Here is a 19,544-nt window from a genome sequence, read left to right on the forward strand (position 1 = left end):
TGTAAGCTTGACAGAAATGTGGACACATCATACAGAGAAATGTGTTGGCGTTCCATTAAAGCAGAACATTTGTATTTCCACTTTTAGGTTGGAGTGCCTATGAAACGTATTCACCCCCTCGGATGTTTTACCCTTTTTATTGCTTTCACAAATCAGCCAAGATCAACAAAATTGAGCTTTTCTGACAAGTAAAACATACACAAAAAACCTTAAATGTCAAACTGAAAACCAATTTCTAAAACAATGACCAAGAAATAAAAATATTTGCTGCAAACATAAAATGTTTGCAGCATTTTGTAGATGCACTTTTGGCTGCACAGTCTGTGTGGATCGGCCTCAATCAGGCTGCACATCTGGACAAAGTTTTCCTTCATTCTTCCTGGCTAAGCTGTTCCATGTCCATCAGGCTGAGTGGGGATCGGCTGTCAGGCATCAGGTTGAAGTCTGGGCTTTGACTGTGCCACTCCAGAATATCCGCCTTGTTGTCATTGCAAAAGACTCCTATTTCCACATTGTCAAAATTTAGTATTCACATGTAGAATTTTGAGGAGGGAGATTAGTTCAAAACAATTTGGAAATAAAAGGATGCAACATAGCAAAATGTGAAAAAAAGTGAAGGGCTGCGGATACTTTCTGGATTTAGGCCATAAATCTCTGTTACATTTCCAGCTGTTGTATGTTTATTCTAGTACATACGTAAAGCTGCAGATGTAACTTTTATTTTTAAAAAAAGTTGTTTTTACATATTTGTTGAAACTGTCACTATGTGACAGTTTTTCACACCACTGAAAGTGTTGTGAAAAGGCAGCGTTACATATTGTAACGTCATAATTGCCATAAAATGATTGCAGTATTTTGTAGATGCACTTTTGGCTGCACGAAGTCTGTGTGGATCGGCTTCAATCAGGCTGCACATCTGGACACAGCCTGATTGAGACCGGTGTTGTTGTTTGTGGGGAGAACTGTTTCTGTTGTTTCTTTTTCTTTCTTTTTTGGGGGTGACTCTTTATGTCAACAAATCGTCACATGGTTTCAAAAAGGTCCATGGTTCTGTAAAAGCACTCAGAAAACAATACAGTAATGCACTATTAGAAAATATCATTTTCTTTCTTTTGAATACCTGAGTATTTTCAGAAATAAGCACTTCAGTACTTTAACTTGAGCAAACCTTTGACTGAGCAACTTTCCCTTGTAGCCTAATAAGAATTGATCATGAGTATGAATACTTTTACTCAGTTGCTACATCTTGGTTGGCATGCTGGTTGGTATGATGTTCTTGGTCTTGAAAGCTTCAACTGCACTCATCCAAATAAACCTTCTGTTGTCAAACACTTCCCCTTTATCTTGTTTGCAGCCGTCTTATTCGCTGGTGGTACAAACACTAACACCACATGGTTTGGTCCTGTGCTTGTTTATTTACACAAATGCATGCATCAGAAACAAAACTCCTCTATTAATGTCTAGCAATGTAAAACACAGCATTAGTAGATTGAATAATAATAATGGACCAGGATAAAACTGAACATAAATACTTCTAACCACATAATACTTTTAACTATGAATGGATGATACAAAGGCAATTAAAGTCCATTTAGATTGTTGCCGCAAAGTTACACATGACTGTTCATAACATCTTTAATAACATTAGCTGAGAATTGGCGGCTTGCGTTAGGTTGCCACAGGTCTAAATTTTTCAAGTGAAATGCCCTCCGATTAACATTAATTAATCAGGCACAACTCTGTAACCATGGATACATGAAACAAATAACACTGTCGCTTTATTTTAGCATTTGTTTGCAAGTGAACCACTGAGATGCTAAAGACAGAGAAAATAGGACTCAATAAGTTTGATATAGCATCTTCAAAAGCAGTCGGTATCTGTCAAAAGCAAAAGAACAGCAGCGAACGGGTGATATGACCATCAGATGAGCTGTTATAGTTCAAATAACAGACAGAAAATGTCAGGATACGTGCTTATAGAAGTACATATGCATAGGAAGCACCCTTGCACAGAGCCAAAATTCTTCAGGAAGGATTTGATTGTGTTGACTTGGTCTCCAAATCCCTCTGATCTCTACCCAGCCCAGCATGTGAGGAATGAATTGGAAAAACAAGCCTGATTCCTACAGGCCCCACCTCCCACTTGGTCAAACTGGTCAAACTACAGACACAGTGCCACCAGATGCCACAGCACATCTGCACATCTGCAGGGTTCTGGTGGAGTCCTTACCAAGACAGGTCAGGGCTGGGTTGGCACCAAAAGGGGAGACAAGATTCTATTGGGCAGGTGGTCATAATGTTTTGCCTCATCAAAAATAACAGCATATTCCATTCAGGTTATCAACACCAAGCGTCTAATACACCAGGGTGTGATTGCTGCAATGAAAGTGAAAAGACAGATAAAATGCTAAGTCATAAATACTGAATGGTTTCCATGACAACATTTCCAAATGATTCTGAATCAGATATTGAGAGAAACAACAAAACACAAAGCAGGTTACAGTCCCTCCAAGATTTCACGACTGTTTTTGTGAATTTTTTATTTATTTTTATTCAAAATCACTGACTTTGAGGGGATCCTATTTGTAAGGAATTTTGCGAAACCCTCATGAAGCCACTTCCAAAATCTACATCTATGAGAAAAATATTAGAAATAAAAAATAAAAAAAAAGCAGGCAAATTGAACAAATACTTATTTAATCTTTAAAGAACTTAAATAACTTGATTTTTGTTACTCCCCTTATTGATTATGGATTATAACTTGGCATCAAGTAAGGCTGAGGAGGCAGTGTAGTAAAAGTAGGAAATACTGCCACCTGCAGGCGGGAGTTAGAATCTGGAACATTTATAATAATCTCACAATTATGCATTAGGGTGGGAATGTGGGGAAAAAATGTGGGAATCTGTTGATTTTGAGTAAATTTCCGCAGTTGTGGAATTGCAAAAAACTGCAGGCACTCAAAATGTTTCTGTCGAGGATTTTGACAAACAATTGTCAGAGAAAAGCAGAGGTAGATATTTTTATTGACCAAAATATCAGTCTCTCCGTCGATGAATTAAAAACATCCCCTACTTTTCAGTTCAGGAATTGGGAATCATCTGGGATGGTATTTGGAAGAGACTTGGCTTCTGGACTACTGGCTGCGTTTCATGGTGAACCTCATGGTCTTAGACTGCATTTCCAACGTAATGAGGTTCCGACTGCCTCCAGTGCAATAATTCCCACACAGTCTCTTTTGAGGGAGTCAGCAGTGATACAGTGAATGACTTCCTCCAAACATCTGGACGGAGAGCTAAATCCATTTTTTCAGACATCCGGCCCTTTGTTGTAATGTTGCCTGTGGTTGTAGGTCCGATAACACATGGACACGTCGCAAACTCCTGGAAGACCTGGGATGCCCTGTTTACCGGGATCTCCTTGTAGTCCAGGTTTTCCTTGAATTCCTTGACTGCCTGGATAGCCAATACCATCAAAGCCTCGAGGACCCTGCATTCCTACAGAAATAAGAAGAGATGAAAAAAAAAATTGCGGTAAGACTTTTCAGGAAGTACTCGACATCTTACTTGGCAGTGAAGTTGATACATCTTTTAGAATTGAAAAGAAGATGGATTATATACGTTTTTGTTCGGAGGTCCTTGTATGTGAAAATTTCTTCATAAAACAAGATAAATTGAATACTTTGCTAAGGATGTATAAATAACTTTATTTTCTTAATTTAAATTTGAAGTATTGTCAAATGATGGTCAACTTTATTCAATCTAATGACGACTTTTTAGAAAAATAGCCATCTAAAATAACCACACTGCAGTATTACATCTACTGAAATATCTTGCTGAAAATGTCACTCAAATTGTTAAGAAGGTGTCATGGAAAAAATAACAGAATAATTTTTATCATAGATTTCCTAGGCTACCCAAATTCCTCCTCGGATTGGTTGATCAGGCCCCCTTGATGTCTCCTTCCCCAGAAGCTTGAGCTCCTGAGCTAAGTCCAGATTTAGTGAGAAGGACCCAGAGCATGAATCAGCAGGGCTTTGTCCTGTTTAATATTCGGCTGCAATATGTTTTTGTTGTTGCTTTGTTCACTATCCTCCTTTTAGAATGTGTCTTTATTTACTACCTTTAAGGTTGTTTTCCATTTGTACTCAGAGCTGTTCTGAATGCATAGTTAGCCAGGGTGAGAGTGACCTTTGACCTGAAATAAGTTGTTTATACTGACATTTCATTTCAGTTCTGTGGGTAAGACAAACCCCCTGATTTCAGACCAGTCGTCCCTTTAGAGGCCGTTTGGTGCTGAAAGTTGATGGTACCAGATGGTTCAGATTAAAATTCACCCTCTTGTTTTCTTATCCATCTGAGAATAATCCAAAGACCAGAGTCAAAATATGGTTATAAATTCCTTTTTTTCAGGCTCCTGGGAGATTTAGAATCTCATGACAAATGCTGTATTTAAACAGTCAAGATTTAATGTTTTTCAGTCGTTCTCAACTTCAAGCATCCTTCAAGCCTCTTAAGAGTCATTTGGACCCCATGAGCATTTTACTCTCTCTTTTATTCCAGCAGGGTGGTACTGGCTCGAGTTTTGGGAACTGGTGGTCTGATGGGACAACGCCCCCGCTCCCCCTGTCTGACCATGACATCTGCCTGGCTCCTCCTGAGCGTCGCGCTAAGACTGCAGTAGGGCTAAATCTGTAGTTGTGGAGTAGAATCTTTGGTTTGCTGTTGATTTATATTTTCCCTTTCTTTATCATTAATTCATCATTTGTAAGTAAATCGTAGGTCAAGTAATAGTAAACGTTACTTCTGATTGGTTACTATATATTTTTTGGGCTCATTCTTAATTGAAGCGTAAAAGTTTCTAATGATTCTAAAGAAAATCTTAATCTTGAGAAATCTACATGAATCTCATTGAGTTTCTTTGTATGTGATAAAGCTCTATGGAAAGCTCAATAATTTATTTAGAATGGTTTGAAACTATGAGACTGATTTGTGAACTTCAATGTATTTTAATGCACACCTTAATAATGCAACACAGCTGCCAGAGAAACATATGTTGCTTTTATAATCATGTCCTGAACATTTACATTCATTAAACCAGCAGCGGACACGGTAACCTCTATGTCCAAATTACAGAAGTTACTCAAGCATATACCTAAAATCTCAGAAAAATGACTTTGGTTAGGATGATAGCATACCTGGCTGTCCAGGAGGTCCTGGAGGTCCTTTGTAACCTTCTCCTTTGCTGCCTTTGGGCCCTCTCTCTCCGATGTCCCCTGAGAACATAAACATTTTCTTTAACAAAAAAAAAAGAAAAACCCTTTCATTTCATGCTACACTAACAGGTAAATGTACCAAAACGCTCCCAGCCCTCTGGGCTTTCTATTTGCCCGTTTACAACCATTTTAGTGACAATAATACATAACGGAATGAATTCTCTCAATCGGGATTTGTTTCGGATATTTCCATTTTCATCTCGGTTGTTTAAAATTTACTTTACATCCAGTCCACCCATTAAAGCTACATTTCTTGGGCAGGGCCATTTTGGCCACAGGCCAGCCAAATGGATAATGCTTTTGAAGAAAGTAAGTGGGATAGATGCATTCATTAGTGCGCACACAAAGTCATTTGCAGCAACTTTATTGATGATTATTCTTTCAAACACATTTCATCTTTTTTTTTTCTTCAGCATTCATTTGATTGCACCGGATCTCACTGGTAATGGACCGGAGCTTCACCTTAACCACAGACTTGTTCAAATCCAAAGAACCTCTAAATGCCCCCCTGTTCCCTGTCCTCACTGGATTCAAATGAAACATCAACTATATCAAGGTTGACCTTTTTAGGGTCATGGCGTAGACCCCTGGGCTGCTGTTGTTTGATCAAGTGAAAAACTTCACCGTGCATTTTGAGCCTGAAAGAACTCCATAAGGAGGCGGATCATCGACATACTGCCAGCATACTGGACGCTGTGGTGTTCTTCCCAGTCTCCTCCGAAGCAAAACTGAAACTTCCAAGAATTCCACATGATCTGATCAGTTTCAGGAAACCGTTGGGTGATGTCAGACCCTGGAACCTTGACGGGAATTAGCCGAGTCATACCAGTCTAGGGCAGGGATTTGATGTGTTTATGAGAATATATGTGTAGTTCTGTAGCTTCATGTGTCAAAGTGGCAACCTGCCCAAGTTCTAACCTGCTATAACCAAATAGGTTCAGTCATCACAACTGATTCCTTGATAATATTTTATCTGCATTCAAAGCATAAATCTTATCAGTACATTCTCTCTTAAAATTCACATTTCTTTCCACAAAAGTGAATGCATATCTACACAAACGGTTGGTCCCTTACCAGCTGCATGTAGCACATTTTTGCAAAACAGAACATGGAGCGGATGAGTGGGAGGAGTTGCTTCAGGATGCAAAAGTAATAAAGTGCAGTGAAGGATGTGTCATTGAGTTTTAAACTGCATGTTTTCCCAGTGATGGTGGTGGGAAGTTTCAACATAATCTGCAACTTAAGATGTATATAAATCTGATTTTGTTCTGGTTTGATTGGCCATTATTTTGTCAGCACAAAATGGTGACTGCATAGTCACCATTTTAAAGACATCTTATTATTTCTGGAATCAGTAGTAAAATATGTTGAGGCCTGTATTCATAACAAATGGACTTGAAAAGAGGAAACCTTGTGAAGATTCTGATTGTTTTTCACCTCCATGAAATAAGGAAAGGAAACAGATGAGACAAATCTGTCCATACGTGTTGGCTGGTTTTCCTCCTAATTCAAAACGTGTCAGGTCAAACCTTTGATGCCTGCCGGACCCTGCATTCCAGGTGGTCCTGGGTAACCTGGAGCACCACTTCTTCCGGGGTAGCCTGCAGCTCCCATGGACCCTTTGGGTCCTGGTGCTCCGGGCTCACCCGGGGGTCCCTTCACAGTGTTGCAGCTCTCACATGTTGCTTGGAGGGCGAAGCTCTGGAGGAGTGCTGGGAGCTGGTCTGCAGGTACAGTCACAACATAAATGATCCATTTTTAAATATGAGAGTTTGATCAATGAACTAATAAGAAAATGTTTTGTGTTAATTTGGAATCCAACAGCCACTGAAATCATTAAACTCATTGCTACTAGTTTCCTAGTTTAAGGAAAGGTGGTTGTTGTTTGTCTTACACCTTTCTTATTAATAGCAGCCATTTTGATGTTGCTATCTTTGTAGAAAGGTCTTATTGTACATATGGTGCCTTCTAATTGTTTTACTGCATCTTAAACCTTCACATTTTGTCACATCACAACCACAGACTGTATATCACAGATCTGTTGCTTACGCGTTCATCCATCTTTTAGCCAATACTTTACAGAAACACCTTTTGCTTCAGGTATATCTGTCCGTCCTTCGAGGTGCCATCTCTTGGTTCAAAAGAAGCAGTTCAAGAAAAGTACCTTAAAATGACAGATTTCATTTTACACCTCTACACACTGAAGTTTTTGCCTTTTCTGTTCAAAACAGTTTAAAATCAGTCGGATCAGATGGAGAGCGTTTCTGAACAGCAGTTTACAAGTTTTGGCCTTAAATGTTCAGTCGGATTAAGGTTTGGTCTTTGACTGGACCTTCTTATTCATGAGCATGAACGAAAACTCATGAGAATATTTTCGACTTTTGTTTCAAATTTGTTTTCTAATTGTGATTGGGGCATTGCATTATTACATACTGTGAAGCTAGAAGGAGGTTTGCTCTTACTTTTATATTTTTAGAAAGTTATGATGTGTAACCGTACCTACAATTTTTTTTTTTCAGGCTCCTGAGAGATTTAGAAGCTCTTGAAAAATGCTGGATTTAATCAGTCAAGATTTAATGTTTTTCAGTCTTTCTCGACTTCAAACATCCTTCAACCCTTCCACGGTCTTAAGAGTCATTTGGCCTCCGTGAGCTTTTCACCCTCAGGTATTAATCAGATATCAGTTTAAAATTAAATTAATACCTGAGCTACAACCCAATAGGAGTTGGAAAGGAGGCTTCATGGAGGGAGAGCAGAACCAAAGAGCAGAGAGAGAAGGAGGAAGTCAAACCGTCTCTCCCATTGACCGTAAGGGCTGAAGATCACGTCCCCTACTCCAGCATCTCTCTAATCGAACAGCCAGAAAGGGATTTGAAGAGGAGCGTCAAAAGCAAAAGAGCTGGATTAGCAGAGCTTCCCAACATCTGATGATGTTGCAGTAGAATATCTTCTTCAGTCAGAGGCTTCTTCAGATTTACTGCAAAGCTGACTGCTACCAGAGCTCCGTTCTCCCTACAGCATCACCATCCACCACTCTTTGAAGAAACTTTGATGATATGAGTTTCAACAATATTTGATTTTCCCTTTGGGATAAAGTATTTTTGAATTGAACTGAACATGCTTTCACTGGTCCATTATAACTCTGGCTGTATGTTTCGGGTTATTGTCCTGCATGAACTTTCATCCCGGCCTCAAGGATTTTGCAAATTGGCACAGGTTTTCCTGTGCTCTGTATTTCCTTCCATCTATGTTCCAATCTACTCTGGGGCTGGAAGAAAAGTATGATGAAAGTATGACAAAAGTATAACGTATAGTATTTATAGTGGGGGTAGTGTGTTTACTCTGGTTTTTTGTTTTACAAAGCATTTAATAAACCAAGGTCTCATTTGACCAGATTGTTCCTCTTTAATGGTTTCCTGACAGGGAAACTTTAAAAAAGCAATGGACTGTGGATATGGACAGTCAATTGCTGTTCTGCATGCTGCTGAAGGGCAGAAGCTGAGAATGCAGGGCATTTCATAGACAAAACTTGACCAACTCTACCAATCCCGATTCCACTGAAAGTGCAGCCCTTTCCTTGCAGATTTTTCAGTCAGTCTCTGCAGAAGACGTTTCTGCAAAAACTTCTCTTAAAGCAGTTGATGCTGCTTTAGGAGATTCTAGGAGACTAGAATCAATTAGCAGTTGATTCTAATCTCTTAAAGCAGGACATTAGCTGAGTAAGTTAAAGATTTTGCATGAAAGATAATAAATACATGGTGGTACTTGGTTTACAGTCAGAGGGCAGTTAGCAGAGTATCCTTAGCAATTTGAAGCTGTTGGTGTAAAAAATGATCAACAGGAGGAGCAGCGCCGCCAGTCTGGGCCCAAAGAGAGAAGAGAGTTGTGCTCTATTCTCTGAATTAGAATGATGAGTTTATGACTCATTTCCCAATGCTACAATTAGCAGGATAATTTATCAAGCTAATGTGCTGCATTGCATTAGAATAGAAGGAAACTGGTGAATGACTTCTTAAAACTAAAATGTATGATAGATAGATGGATAGATAGATAGATAGATAGATAGATAGATAGATAGATAGATAGATAGATAGATAGATAGATAGATAGATAGATAGATAGATACTTTATTAATCCCTTTGGCATTTTCCTTCAGGCAAATTGTAGTTCCGTTTATCTTAAATGTCAATCCGGAAAGCATTAAGAGTGACTCACTTTCTCCACATTTTGTTATGTTATAACTTTATTTTAAATTATATAGAATAAAAATAAAAATGTGCTTTTTGAGCAAATTATTCTCTTTGCTCAAAAAGTCTACAAATACCCAAAGTTTTGTGTGTGTGTGTGTGTGTGTGTGCGTGTGTGTGTGTGTGTGTGTGTGTGTGTGTGTGTGTGTTTTTGAAAATTTATAAAATATGAAAAAAATGTCTGATTTCTATAAGCAATTGCAATATAGCTCAAAATGGAGCTGTTTCCACTGATCACCTCTCAGATGTTTGTAGAACGTAAATGTAACAAATTCAGTTGGAGTTCCACCACTAAATAAAACAGATTACGTGCGAACAAACCTGAAAAAGTCACCTGAATATGTTTGCAAGCACTGTGTGGAAACCTTTAATGGACTTTCTTGAATGTTAATAAAAAAAAATTCTAATTGTACTTTTCAGTACTTGTTGTTTAAAGTTATATTTAAAGCTTAAGCACTCATTGTTTGTGTTTTTAATTTGGCGGTAAAAAGGATTAAAACCATACGTACTGCGCAAAACATCCGCACACATCTTAAGAAGATGTTCATCTGAAGGAGATTTGCCCTGAAACACACAAATATGCCATAAGTCAAGAGAAGAGAAACAGGAATACACACATCTTGTCTTTAGCTATGCCTGCTCTACTCTACTTTACACGGTTCTTGTGGTTTTCCAGCTCTCTGTGGGAGGGGTCATTAGGAGGCGGCCAAAGGGCTGAAAAGTAACATGATATGATCTTTGCGCGACACAAAAACATTTTCACCTCGTCATTAGACCTCGGTCTCATTTCCAGTATTACTGTTTTACTTAAAGCTCAAAATACTTTCAGTCGTTGTGCCGGTCAGTCATATTTGTGACTGTTTGCACCGACTCTCAACCTTATCAACTCAGAAAGCTGTGTTTCCATTGACATTTCGAAAATACATTTGCTTAATGGGAACAGTCAATTTTGAAAAAAAAAAAAAAAACTCTTGTTTTTCTGTTAAAAGTTTTGGGCTAGAATGAGGATTTTTTTTACAGTTTTGAAATTGGTTTATCACTTTTTCCGTATCATGAGTCACATGATCAACAACCGGATGTTGCCACTGGCACAAACTACAAAGACGACGACAACAGGTAGTAGTTGGAGGATGTTGGTGCGGAATGTATTTTTAATGAATTCTTTCATGAACAAACTTATTCCCGTGTGATTTTAATTGCATTTCTGATTTAATGGGAACACTGCAATTGCAAAATTGTGTTTTTTCTACACTAGTTGAATACTGTAAAAGTTTTGCAAACATTTGTAATGGAAACGCAGCTGGCGTCACATACAAAATTGTTTGAGTTTGAGTTTTTGTACGTAACCATTAAAATTGACCTTAATGCGAACAAGTCCTGTAGACATCTGCCTTGAGAGAAAGTGCACTTAAGTGTATAGGGACCTTCAAACATCAATCAGGTCTTTCAGCCATTAGAGAAGTGCCAGTATCATTAAGCTTGTTGTATCCAGCTGAGCATCAAAATCTGAAGGGTTTTTACTTACCGGTTTTCCGGGATATCCAGGTTGGCCGGGCTGACCCGGAAGTCCATCTTGGCCAGGAAATCCCCGGGGACCAACAATACCCAAATGGCCTGTATCACCCTTCTTCCCTTCTGGCCCTCTTGGCCCACTTTCACCTTTTAATCCCCTCTGAGGGAAAATGCACAAAGTGTCACAATAGTATGAATGTTGGAACTGAGAGCAAAGCCAATTTTTTATATTTTCTTTGCTGTTATTGTCCTTCGGTACAAACAAGTACAATACCTTACAAAAGTACCTATACCCCTACAGTTAAAAGAAATATAAATATACATTTATGCCACTTTCCAACTTCTTTGTCAAAAACAGAAACTCATACACTAACTATGCACTGTTACACTGTTTTGTAATAAACAATGCATAAAATGTATAGACGTTTGTGGTTGTTACATAAAAAAAGTTAGAATGTTTTACTGTCTCACTAAATGACATTTCTATTCTATTCTATTTTATTTTATTCTATTCCATTCTAAGGCTTTTGTATTGTATTTACATTCATTCAAGAAGTTTGGTCCAATTAACAACATGTATTTATTGAACCAAACATCATCATCAAAGGAAAAAAGATCAAGAAAAAGAAAGAAGTAAGGGAACAAATGAGTAAAACAATGATAAAACCTATAAGTAGACGACTTTGACAAACACATCATCAGTTTAATCTAAAGATCTTTTTCAGTGTAACATAAGCAATGAAACTGAAAACAGGAAGGCTGGCGAACACTAGAAAGGGAAGTAGAGTTGTATTTTTTCTGACTTTTTTTGCCTTAGCTTTGCAGAATACTACCAGTTTTATCCACCATGGCAGAAACTTTAGAGTCTGTTTCATTTTGACGTCATGTATTAACAGTAAAGGTAGAGCCAAAGGCAGCATAACTTAAAGCAGTGGTTCCCAAACATTTTCTCCTGCGCCCCCCCAGTGGTTTCCAAACATTTTCTGCGCCCCACAGTTTGGGAACCTCTGACTTAAAGAATCACTGAGCTATGTGACCTAGTGGGATTGCTTTTGGTGTCTTTCACTAATATTGGCACTGCAATCAAAGAAAAGTTGTTTCTGATCATCTTTGATTTTTGTATGTTTGCCATACAGATGTGTTAAAAGAAGTAACATTTGCATATAACCAGCTGGAGGAGTTCTGCAAGAAGGCTATGCTGCTTTCCAGTCCATTACTGGTTTTTCATTACAAAGCTTGTTACATAATTTAGCACTTAGTAATCTATTTCCTACATTGCCGCTGTGGGAAACTGCATCTTCATAAATTTTGAGTTTCCACACAGTGCAGTAGGTACTTGACATTAAGTGCTTTTTAGATGTAAATGTTTCCCAAAGTGGTGGCAGATTTCCCCCAGGCATGAGGAATTAGCTCTTAGTCTTCTTCCACTGCAGACACTTGATGGAGCTACTTATTGTGCTCCAAAATAAGAGCTTTACAAACCTCTCCTTTCCATCCTTTGGGTCCCACATCACCCTGGCAGGAAACAGAAAATTGGGAAGGCAGAAAGGTGGGGAGGTAGAAGAGGAGATAGAGAGAGAGGGGGGCAATTAGTTGTAGCCTTTCGTGTATTTTGCTATTTCCACTGCTTGGAAATCATGGGTAATTTCAACACAAATATAAGAACCGTGGTCCACTGCCTATTCACGTTTTTTCTGTTGAACATAACTAAGTAATTTATTGAAAATCAAACAAAAATGCAGATTTGGAAGCTAAAATGCTACTTGAAACCGAAACGCTTGTTGGCTGACATTTTCAAAGCAGCCAACTAAAGAGCGCCATTTATTTTCCTTGACGCTGATTGGCTGAACCTCCCAGAGCAGAAATAAAGAAGACATTGGATGTTAGCTTCTGCAGTTGAGCTACAACAGTTTCTACTATTGTAGCACTACAACACACTAAATATTTTTTTATGTTAGTACTATTAAAATAAGGAATTATGTGTGTGCTGCTCTTGAAAAACATCACAGGTCAGCCATATTTTAACTGATCCATAAATATGGCTTTATGGAATCATACAGCAAAGTCTATAAAATTAACAATTCCAACAAGCCAACCAGTTTTTGGAGTTTTTTAACATAATTAATTGCAATTTATTACTATGATTAATCCAAATTCTTGCCATAATTAGAAGCTTCTCACAATAACCATACGATATGATAATCCCCACCCCAAACTGTGATGACTGTTTGGTGATTTCAGCAGTTTTCAAATATAACAGAAAATGTGACTTAAAATGGTAAACATCACAATTATCTGCTGGAGTTTTTCGTGTGAGATCATGCTCGTGCTGCTGTCAGGAGCTTCATATCCACACGGAATTTAAAAATGCAAAGACTTTGCTGCCCCCTACTGGAAGAACAGACACTCACAGGTACGCCGGGAGTTCCTGGTTCTCCATCTTCTCCTCGCTGCCCCTGTAAACAGACAAAACATGATTGTCTGTCTCCTGCTACAGTCTGTGTGTATGTATTATATAGAGAGGGTAGCAGTACTATAATAGAGGGTTATAACTACTCCTAGCTACAAAGGGAGGTCATGTGTGGAGAGGAAGCTTTGTGGGCTGAGATTCAGTGTCAGCTTCTTCCCTATTGGTCAACATCAAGATCAAAATAAGGTATGTGACAGTGTGACACTAAATAAGGGGAATTATTTAGGGGAATTCAAAAGCTGCCAGTTTTGCCGGTTGTTTATAAGAAGTGTTTCTTATAAACACTTCTTGTGGTTGAAATACACTTTTCACAGGACCACAGTGATCCTCTAAAAGTGATACTCATTTAATCCTAGCTGAGACTTTTTTTTGAGAATTTAGTAAAATGCCCATCCTGTGTAAAAAAAAATAAATTATAACTAGTAAAGAGAAAACACATATGATGACCTCAAGTTGATGGAAGGTTCCTAATGTTACAGTATATGGTTAGTTCTTAAGAAAATAGTTGCTCAATCATGGTACAGTAACTAACTAATTTGGTTTGAAGACAGAAATACATAAGGAAAACAAATAATGATAAAACAATTATTATTTTTTATTATTACTTTAATCTGAAATATTTGATTTGGGATGATTGTATTTTGCAGCTGTGGTGAGAGGTGAAGATTCTCCACCGTACCCGGTTTCCTTTGGAGCCGCTCTCTCCTCTCTCCCCCTGAAAACACAACCCAGAACTTTAGACTCCATGAAATCATACAGCCAAGTAATAACATGTAAACTAAATGAGAACCTGATGTTACATTTATGAATAGTGGCACCATTAGACTTTTTTCCCTTACAAATGTGCAAAAATTACAGTGTTTCCATTAAATAATAATTTAAATTTAAATCACACATAAATGTGCTTGTTCATATGATAAAAATCATGGCATCAACAGATGAAAACATGAGACATATTCATAATGCAGTCATCTATCAGCCAATAAGAGGAGACATTGGCGTCTCGAATTGGATTTGACATTGGAGCAACAAGCCCCGCCTACATGATGGAACGACACACAACTTTTTGTGAACTGTGTGATGCTGTGAGAGATCTGCTGGAGCCAGCTGCACAGTGTCCAAAAAGATAAAAACAAACTATCATCCTGCAGCTACTTACAGTTGATTTTGTAATTTGTCGTTTACGTTAGTATTAACCTCCAGCTGTTGACCATGTGACTTGTGTGTTGCGAAAAAACATCTATTTTGATACTACAAACCACAAAACCACCTCATCCTAGCACAAAATCTTTTACTGAAAAACATTAGGTTTTTTTCAAAACTGGCATGTTTCCATCAGGCAAATTTATTTTTATAATTTCAATTTTATGTTCTATGGAAACGCAGCTTGTGTCTTCTTGTTGAACAGAAACAATGCCCAGTGCGAACAGGAGAGAAAACTTAACACCTACTGCCAAAGAAGTGTGAAGGACATTTTTACACACTTAAAACGAATCATGTCATTATTGCACAAAATCAATAAGTATATTATGCTGTAAACATTTTCAGAATACAACATGGGCATTTTAAACATTTCCAAAAGCTCTGGAGCAAATATTTACTCTGAAAACGGTTGTCATCTGAAGACCTCACTCAGTGTGGATCAAATTGTCTGTACGTCTTGCTGATATTGGTTCTCACCTTATGGCCTTTCAAGCCTGGCCGCCCTGCAACCCCCGGTTGGCCCGGAAAGCCTGGCTCCCCTGCCAAACCCTGGAAAGGTCAAAGGTTATAGATCTTTGGAGAAGCACATCATTTCTTTTAAAAACGTTTTTCATTAAATTGGTATACAGAACAAAACATCTATGAAGTGATTTAAATTCATATTAGGTTCTTTATAAACAGTCATTTCAGTCTCAAGTTTTTTTACATGGTTTTGGATGCTGTGCAGCTGGAAGGTTATTGCTCTTCCTTCCTTTTTTTTTTTTGCTTTCGGACAATTATGGTGCATATCCATGGCAACAAGGTATTGTTTTTGCAACTGGAAGCAGCTGGTCAGTACCTAAACGGCTCAGAAGCCGTTTAGGTACTGACCAGGTACTGACCAGTACTGACCAGTACTGACCAGTACCTAAACGGCTCAGAAGCTGCTACCCTGATATTGAACTGTTAGCATTTCATGACAGCCATAAAACTGTCATACAGCAACAGTCTTCAGTCAGAAGTCTTATCTGATTTGTTGTAAGACTGGCTGCTACCATCTAAAAGGACTCTTTGAAGATAAAAATTCAATTGAGTTGAAACTGTCAGTCAGGCTACAAAATCTTTGCTAGTATATCTTTAAATTAAATTGCTTAATATAATAAGATTTTAATGCGGTTTTGCTTCTAATGTGGCTATTTTAAGATGCTAACCTGAGCTTTATGTTTCTCTTCTTTCCATGATCTTTTTTTACATAATTGAAGGATCAAAATGAGATTTCCAGCTGCACTTGTTAAAAAGGAGTCTGCATGAACACTTAGCTTTGGTAGTGAACATTGTCATTCAAATAATATTAAAAAAAATATGGGCAGTGAATATGTTTTCAACATGTTAACTTACTGACTCTAATTCAAAAAGTATTTTTATGCTTTCAAATATTAAAATGTAAAATTAAATCCAATCAGATGTCTGTTTCCAATGGACATTACAGCTAAATAGAAGAAACTGAGTTTGTTGAAAGATGCCTGTTCATGTTACCACTGGGTGTTTTCTAGCTGGATGTCAACACCTTGTTGAAATATTCTTTGTTTTCAACAAGATAAAATGAGCCAAAACACATGAACTACATTTAGCAGGTTACTTTTCTAAAACCCACAAGCAAATCTTCACTCACTTTTAATCCTGGAAGACCAGGAGGGCCGACAACTCCTGGTTCACCACATGAACCCTGTGGGCAGGAAAAAGAGAAAATGTGATGACGTCATCCAGCTCTGAAACAAACTGTAAATCTGCATTTAACCATCTCAGTCACCAGCACACTGGTATCACACCATATATGTATTTTACTGGGTTTTTCACAGAAGGCTTCCTGGAGGAAATTGGAATACTATGATCAGATATACTCTCAACTGATTCCATCCTCTTCACTGTTTAACTTGCTGTGATGATCACAACAGGTCATTCAGAGGCCACATGACTTTTCTTAAGAAGAAAATGGCATCACTCTTGGTAGAATTTGAAGGCTCACTGGTTTTATATTTTTGTCAAAGCTATAGGATTGTGGTGTGTCGAAAAAACCCACAATTTTGCAATTCAGGTGTTTCCATTATATGAGAAACATAATTAATCCAACATGAATAAGTTTATTCACACGATAAGGGATGAAAAACAGGCTGCACCATCATCCTCCTGCTACTTCACAGTGGTCGCATCTGCCATCCGGTTGTTGGTCATGTGACTCGTAGGATGTGAAAAAGTGCTTCCAGTTGCAGTTTTGCTAAATAAACCAATTTCAATATGACCAAAAAATTTTCAATATTGTTGTGTTTCCATTAAGCAATTTTATTTTCGAAATGTCAAATTGCACAATTATATGGTCAATGGAAACGCAGATAGTGTTGACAAAAATCTGCTACCACCTGAGTTGGATGAAGATCACAATAAAAACCTTAGTGTTGGGTGTGAACGTGAATGTTGGATGGCTATGTAATATAACTGCTTATACTGCTCAATACACTGACCTTGGGACCAGCTTGGCCGATTTCTCCGGGTTGTCCCTGGGGTCCCTGGACTCCCTGGAAAGACAGACAGAAAGGAGACACAGTGCTGGTTTTCAACCAAGAAAACTACACAAAACTCACATCATCTGTGGTGGTCACACATTATTTCAATAAAATAAGAAAAACATAAAAACGTACAGTTGACATATTGAGCAAAACAGTATCAAGCTGCATCAAAAGCCTGGCTTTGTTATTGTTTGTATGTCTTCCAATTATAAAATAAATAGACTTATGAATAGACTGGTTTTTATATGGGTTTTAAATGCAAATGTATTAATAAGCCTTACACATTTCCACATTTTGTCACATTAAAGCTACACACTTCATTGTATTTTACTGGGATTCATGTGGCTGGAGAAAACAAAGGAGAAGATAATTGTGAAGTGGAAGGAATACAAATAAAAACCTGACGCGTGTCATGCATTTGGCTTGGCTTGTGGGGTTTTTTTTAATGGTTTTTCTCTTGACAATGGTTTTCTTCTTGCCACTCTTGTCCAAATTCTTTATTTACCATATGTATCATGAAAAATCCCAATAAAATACAACAAAAGTTGGTGGTTGTAACATGGCAAAAATATGAAACGGTTTAAGGGAAGTGAATACTCTCACAAGGCATTCTGTTTGTAACCTACAGTGGCTGAAGCTGTCCAGCAGGCTGTGCATGCTCTCAGGAGGGTGTGAGAGACAAATGCAGTCACTTGTTACTGAAAGACACATTTGTGTGCTGACTGATTCAGGCCGATTTGTTAAAACAGGAAGCTCTTCATTGTCGCCCTGTTGATCCGTTGAGTCCCCAGGTCATGCTGGGTCAGATTACATCCTTACATTTTATGACACGGTAATTTGTAATGCTTTGGTCTGCACACCAGAGGGCAGCATACATTAAAAAACAAAAACAAACGGTTCGAGCTCTCCAAGAATCAGTGTGTGACTGAGTTTAGATTCTCTCCACACTAATTCACTGGTGCATTAATCAGACCGATGTCTGGATACCCACTGTGGACAACAACAGTGGGTATCCACGGCACCCACTGACGGTACATGTATTCTGTCATACATTCGCTCTCAGAAGTCTTCACACCCGCGTTATAGTGCTGTGTTGTTTTTTTATTGTTATTGGTTTATAAAAAAAAATGTTTGGCAGCTTGGGGAGATAAAAAAAAAACATTTATTGCTTATATTGAACAATCAGTATAAAAACCCAACACGCCACATAGTTGATATTGGATTTTGGCCCAAACTTGATGAAAAGACAACACTAATAAAAATAGCCAGGAAAACTGCAAAGAGGTCTATATCGACCCTTCAGGAACTGCAGGAATTTTCCTGCTGCTTGTGTTTCACATGTTATACTGGACTCATAGATTCTCTCCACATGTTTGGACTAAGAAGAGGGTTGCAAAACAGAATTATTTTATTCCAAAAACAAAAAAAAACATCTAGATGTGGCTTTAATCTGACATTAAAGCCACATCTTTAATGTGGCTTTTATTTGTGGCTCTATTTTTTTTCATAGGTAAAGGTGATGATTTTGAGCATGCTGAAAAAACAGAAATGTTAAAGCAAATCAAAAGCCAAACGCAATTCAAGTTCCAATTTGAATTGCGTTCAAATTGGAACTTTTGGACTGTCTGTTGTTTTTTCAAATGGAACTGAAGATGGTATTAAGAGAGAGGAATTTTTGAGGAGTTCCAACAATCCAGGACTAGATCTAGTCAATTACTAGAGATTCATCTCTCTGTCTTCACCACCCATGAGAAATGTTACAGAGGAAGACGAAATGTCCTATTGGCCCAAGTATTGACAACAGTACCAATAAATGTGTCACAGGTGATTTTATATTTTTTTTTATTTATTGAAGGCATTCTTCATCAGGAGTTCCAAAAAATAAGGCCAGAGCAGTATCTTAGAGGGTGGAAAGGTGACTGATTATCCAAAAGTGTTTACAGATTGTCACTCCCATAGCGAGGACCAAACCCATCCTCCTCTACCTGCTTGAATGCTCACTTTTAGCTATGTTACATTTCTAATACATACAAATTGGGGGGGGGAAGTATTTGTCTGTTCTTACTAATTGAGTCCTGACAAAACATTTTAAAACTTGAAAGAGTACTAACCAGGTTTCCTTTCAGACCAGGTGGCCCCTGAAGCCCAGCTAAGCCTTGTTCGCCCTAACAATGGATTCAGAAGCATAGGAATGTGTTACGGATGTTAAACCAACAAGAACACCAACAAAAGACAGTTCAGACATTACCGGAGATCCCGGTGGGCCCGTTTCACCAGGAGGTCCGATGGGGCCCTG

The 19,544-nt window shown here is 38.1% G+C and overlaps 1 protein-coding gene and 1 long non-coding RNA gene across 2 annotated transcripts; both read right to left on the bottom strand.

Moving 5' to 3' along the window:
• Positions 1 to 1,971: 1,971 nt before the first annotated feature.
• LOC103143961 (collagen alpha-1(XXI) chain-like) lies at positions 1,972 to 14,523 on the bottom strand. The gene is made up of 9 exons (XM_016675616.1): positions 14,497 to 14,523; positions 14,182 to 14,217; positions 13,444 to 13,488; positions 12,515 to 12,547; positions 11,046 to 11,192; positions 10,030 to 10,084; positions 6,803 to 6,997; positions 5,196 to 5,273; positions 1,972 to 3,495 (listed from the first exon to the last, which is right to left on the bottom strand). The coding sequence occupies exons 1-9, from the start codon at positions 14,521 to 14,523 to the stop codon at positions 3,308 to 3,310; spliced, it is 804 nt and encodes a 267-aa protein (XP_016531102.1). The 3' UTR covers positions 1,972 to 3,307.
• Positions 14,524 to 15,067: 544 nt separating this feature from the next.
• On the bottom strand, positions 15,068 to 19,544 carry LOC107837163 (uncharacterized). The gene is made up of 5 exons (XR_001663164.1): positions 19,497 to 19,544; positions 19,360 to 19,413; positions 17,204 to 17,257; positions 16,357 to 16,410; positions 15,068 to 15,254 (listed from the first exon to the last, which is right to left on the bottom strand). It is a non-coding gene; the product is annotated as an uncharacterized LOC107837163 (long non-coding RNA).

Source organism: Poecilia formosa, unplaced genomic scaffold, assembly GCF_000485575.1.
Source record: "Poecilia formosa unplaced genomic scaffold, Poecilia_formosa-5.1.2 Scaffold118, whole genome shotgun sequence".
NCBI lineage: Eukaryota > Metazoa > Chordata > Actinopteri > Cyprinodontiformes > Poeciliidae > Poecilia > Poecilia formosa.

Excerpts from the sequence above, each read along its gene's own strand:
- LOC103143961 (XM_016675616.1), bottom strand. The coding sequence starts at position 14,523 with ATGTCAAATCCAATTCGAGACGCCAAT. Across the intron at positions 6,998-10,029 it reads GTGTGCGGATGTTTTGCGCA|ACCAGCTCCCAGCACTCCTC; the intron begins GTACGTATGGTT and ends CTGTACCTGCAG. Across the intron at positions 5,274-6,802 it reads GGGTCCGGCAGGCATCAAAG|GGGACATCGGAGAGAGAGGG; the intron begins GTTTGACCTGAC and ends TTATGTTCTCAG.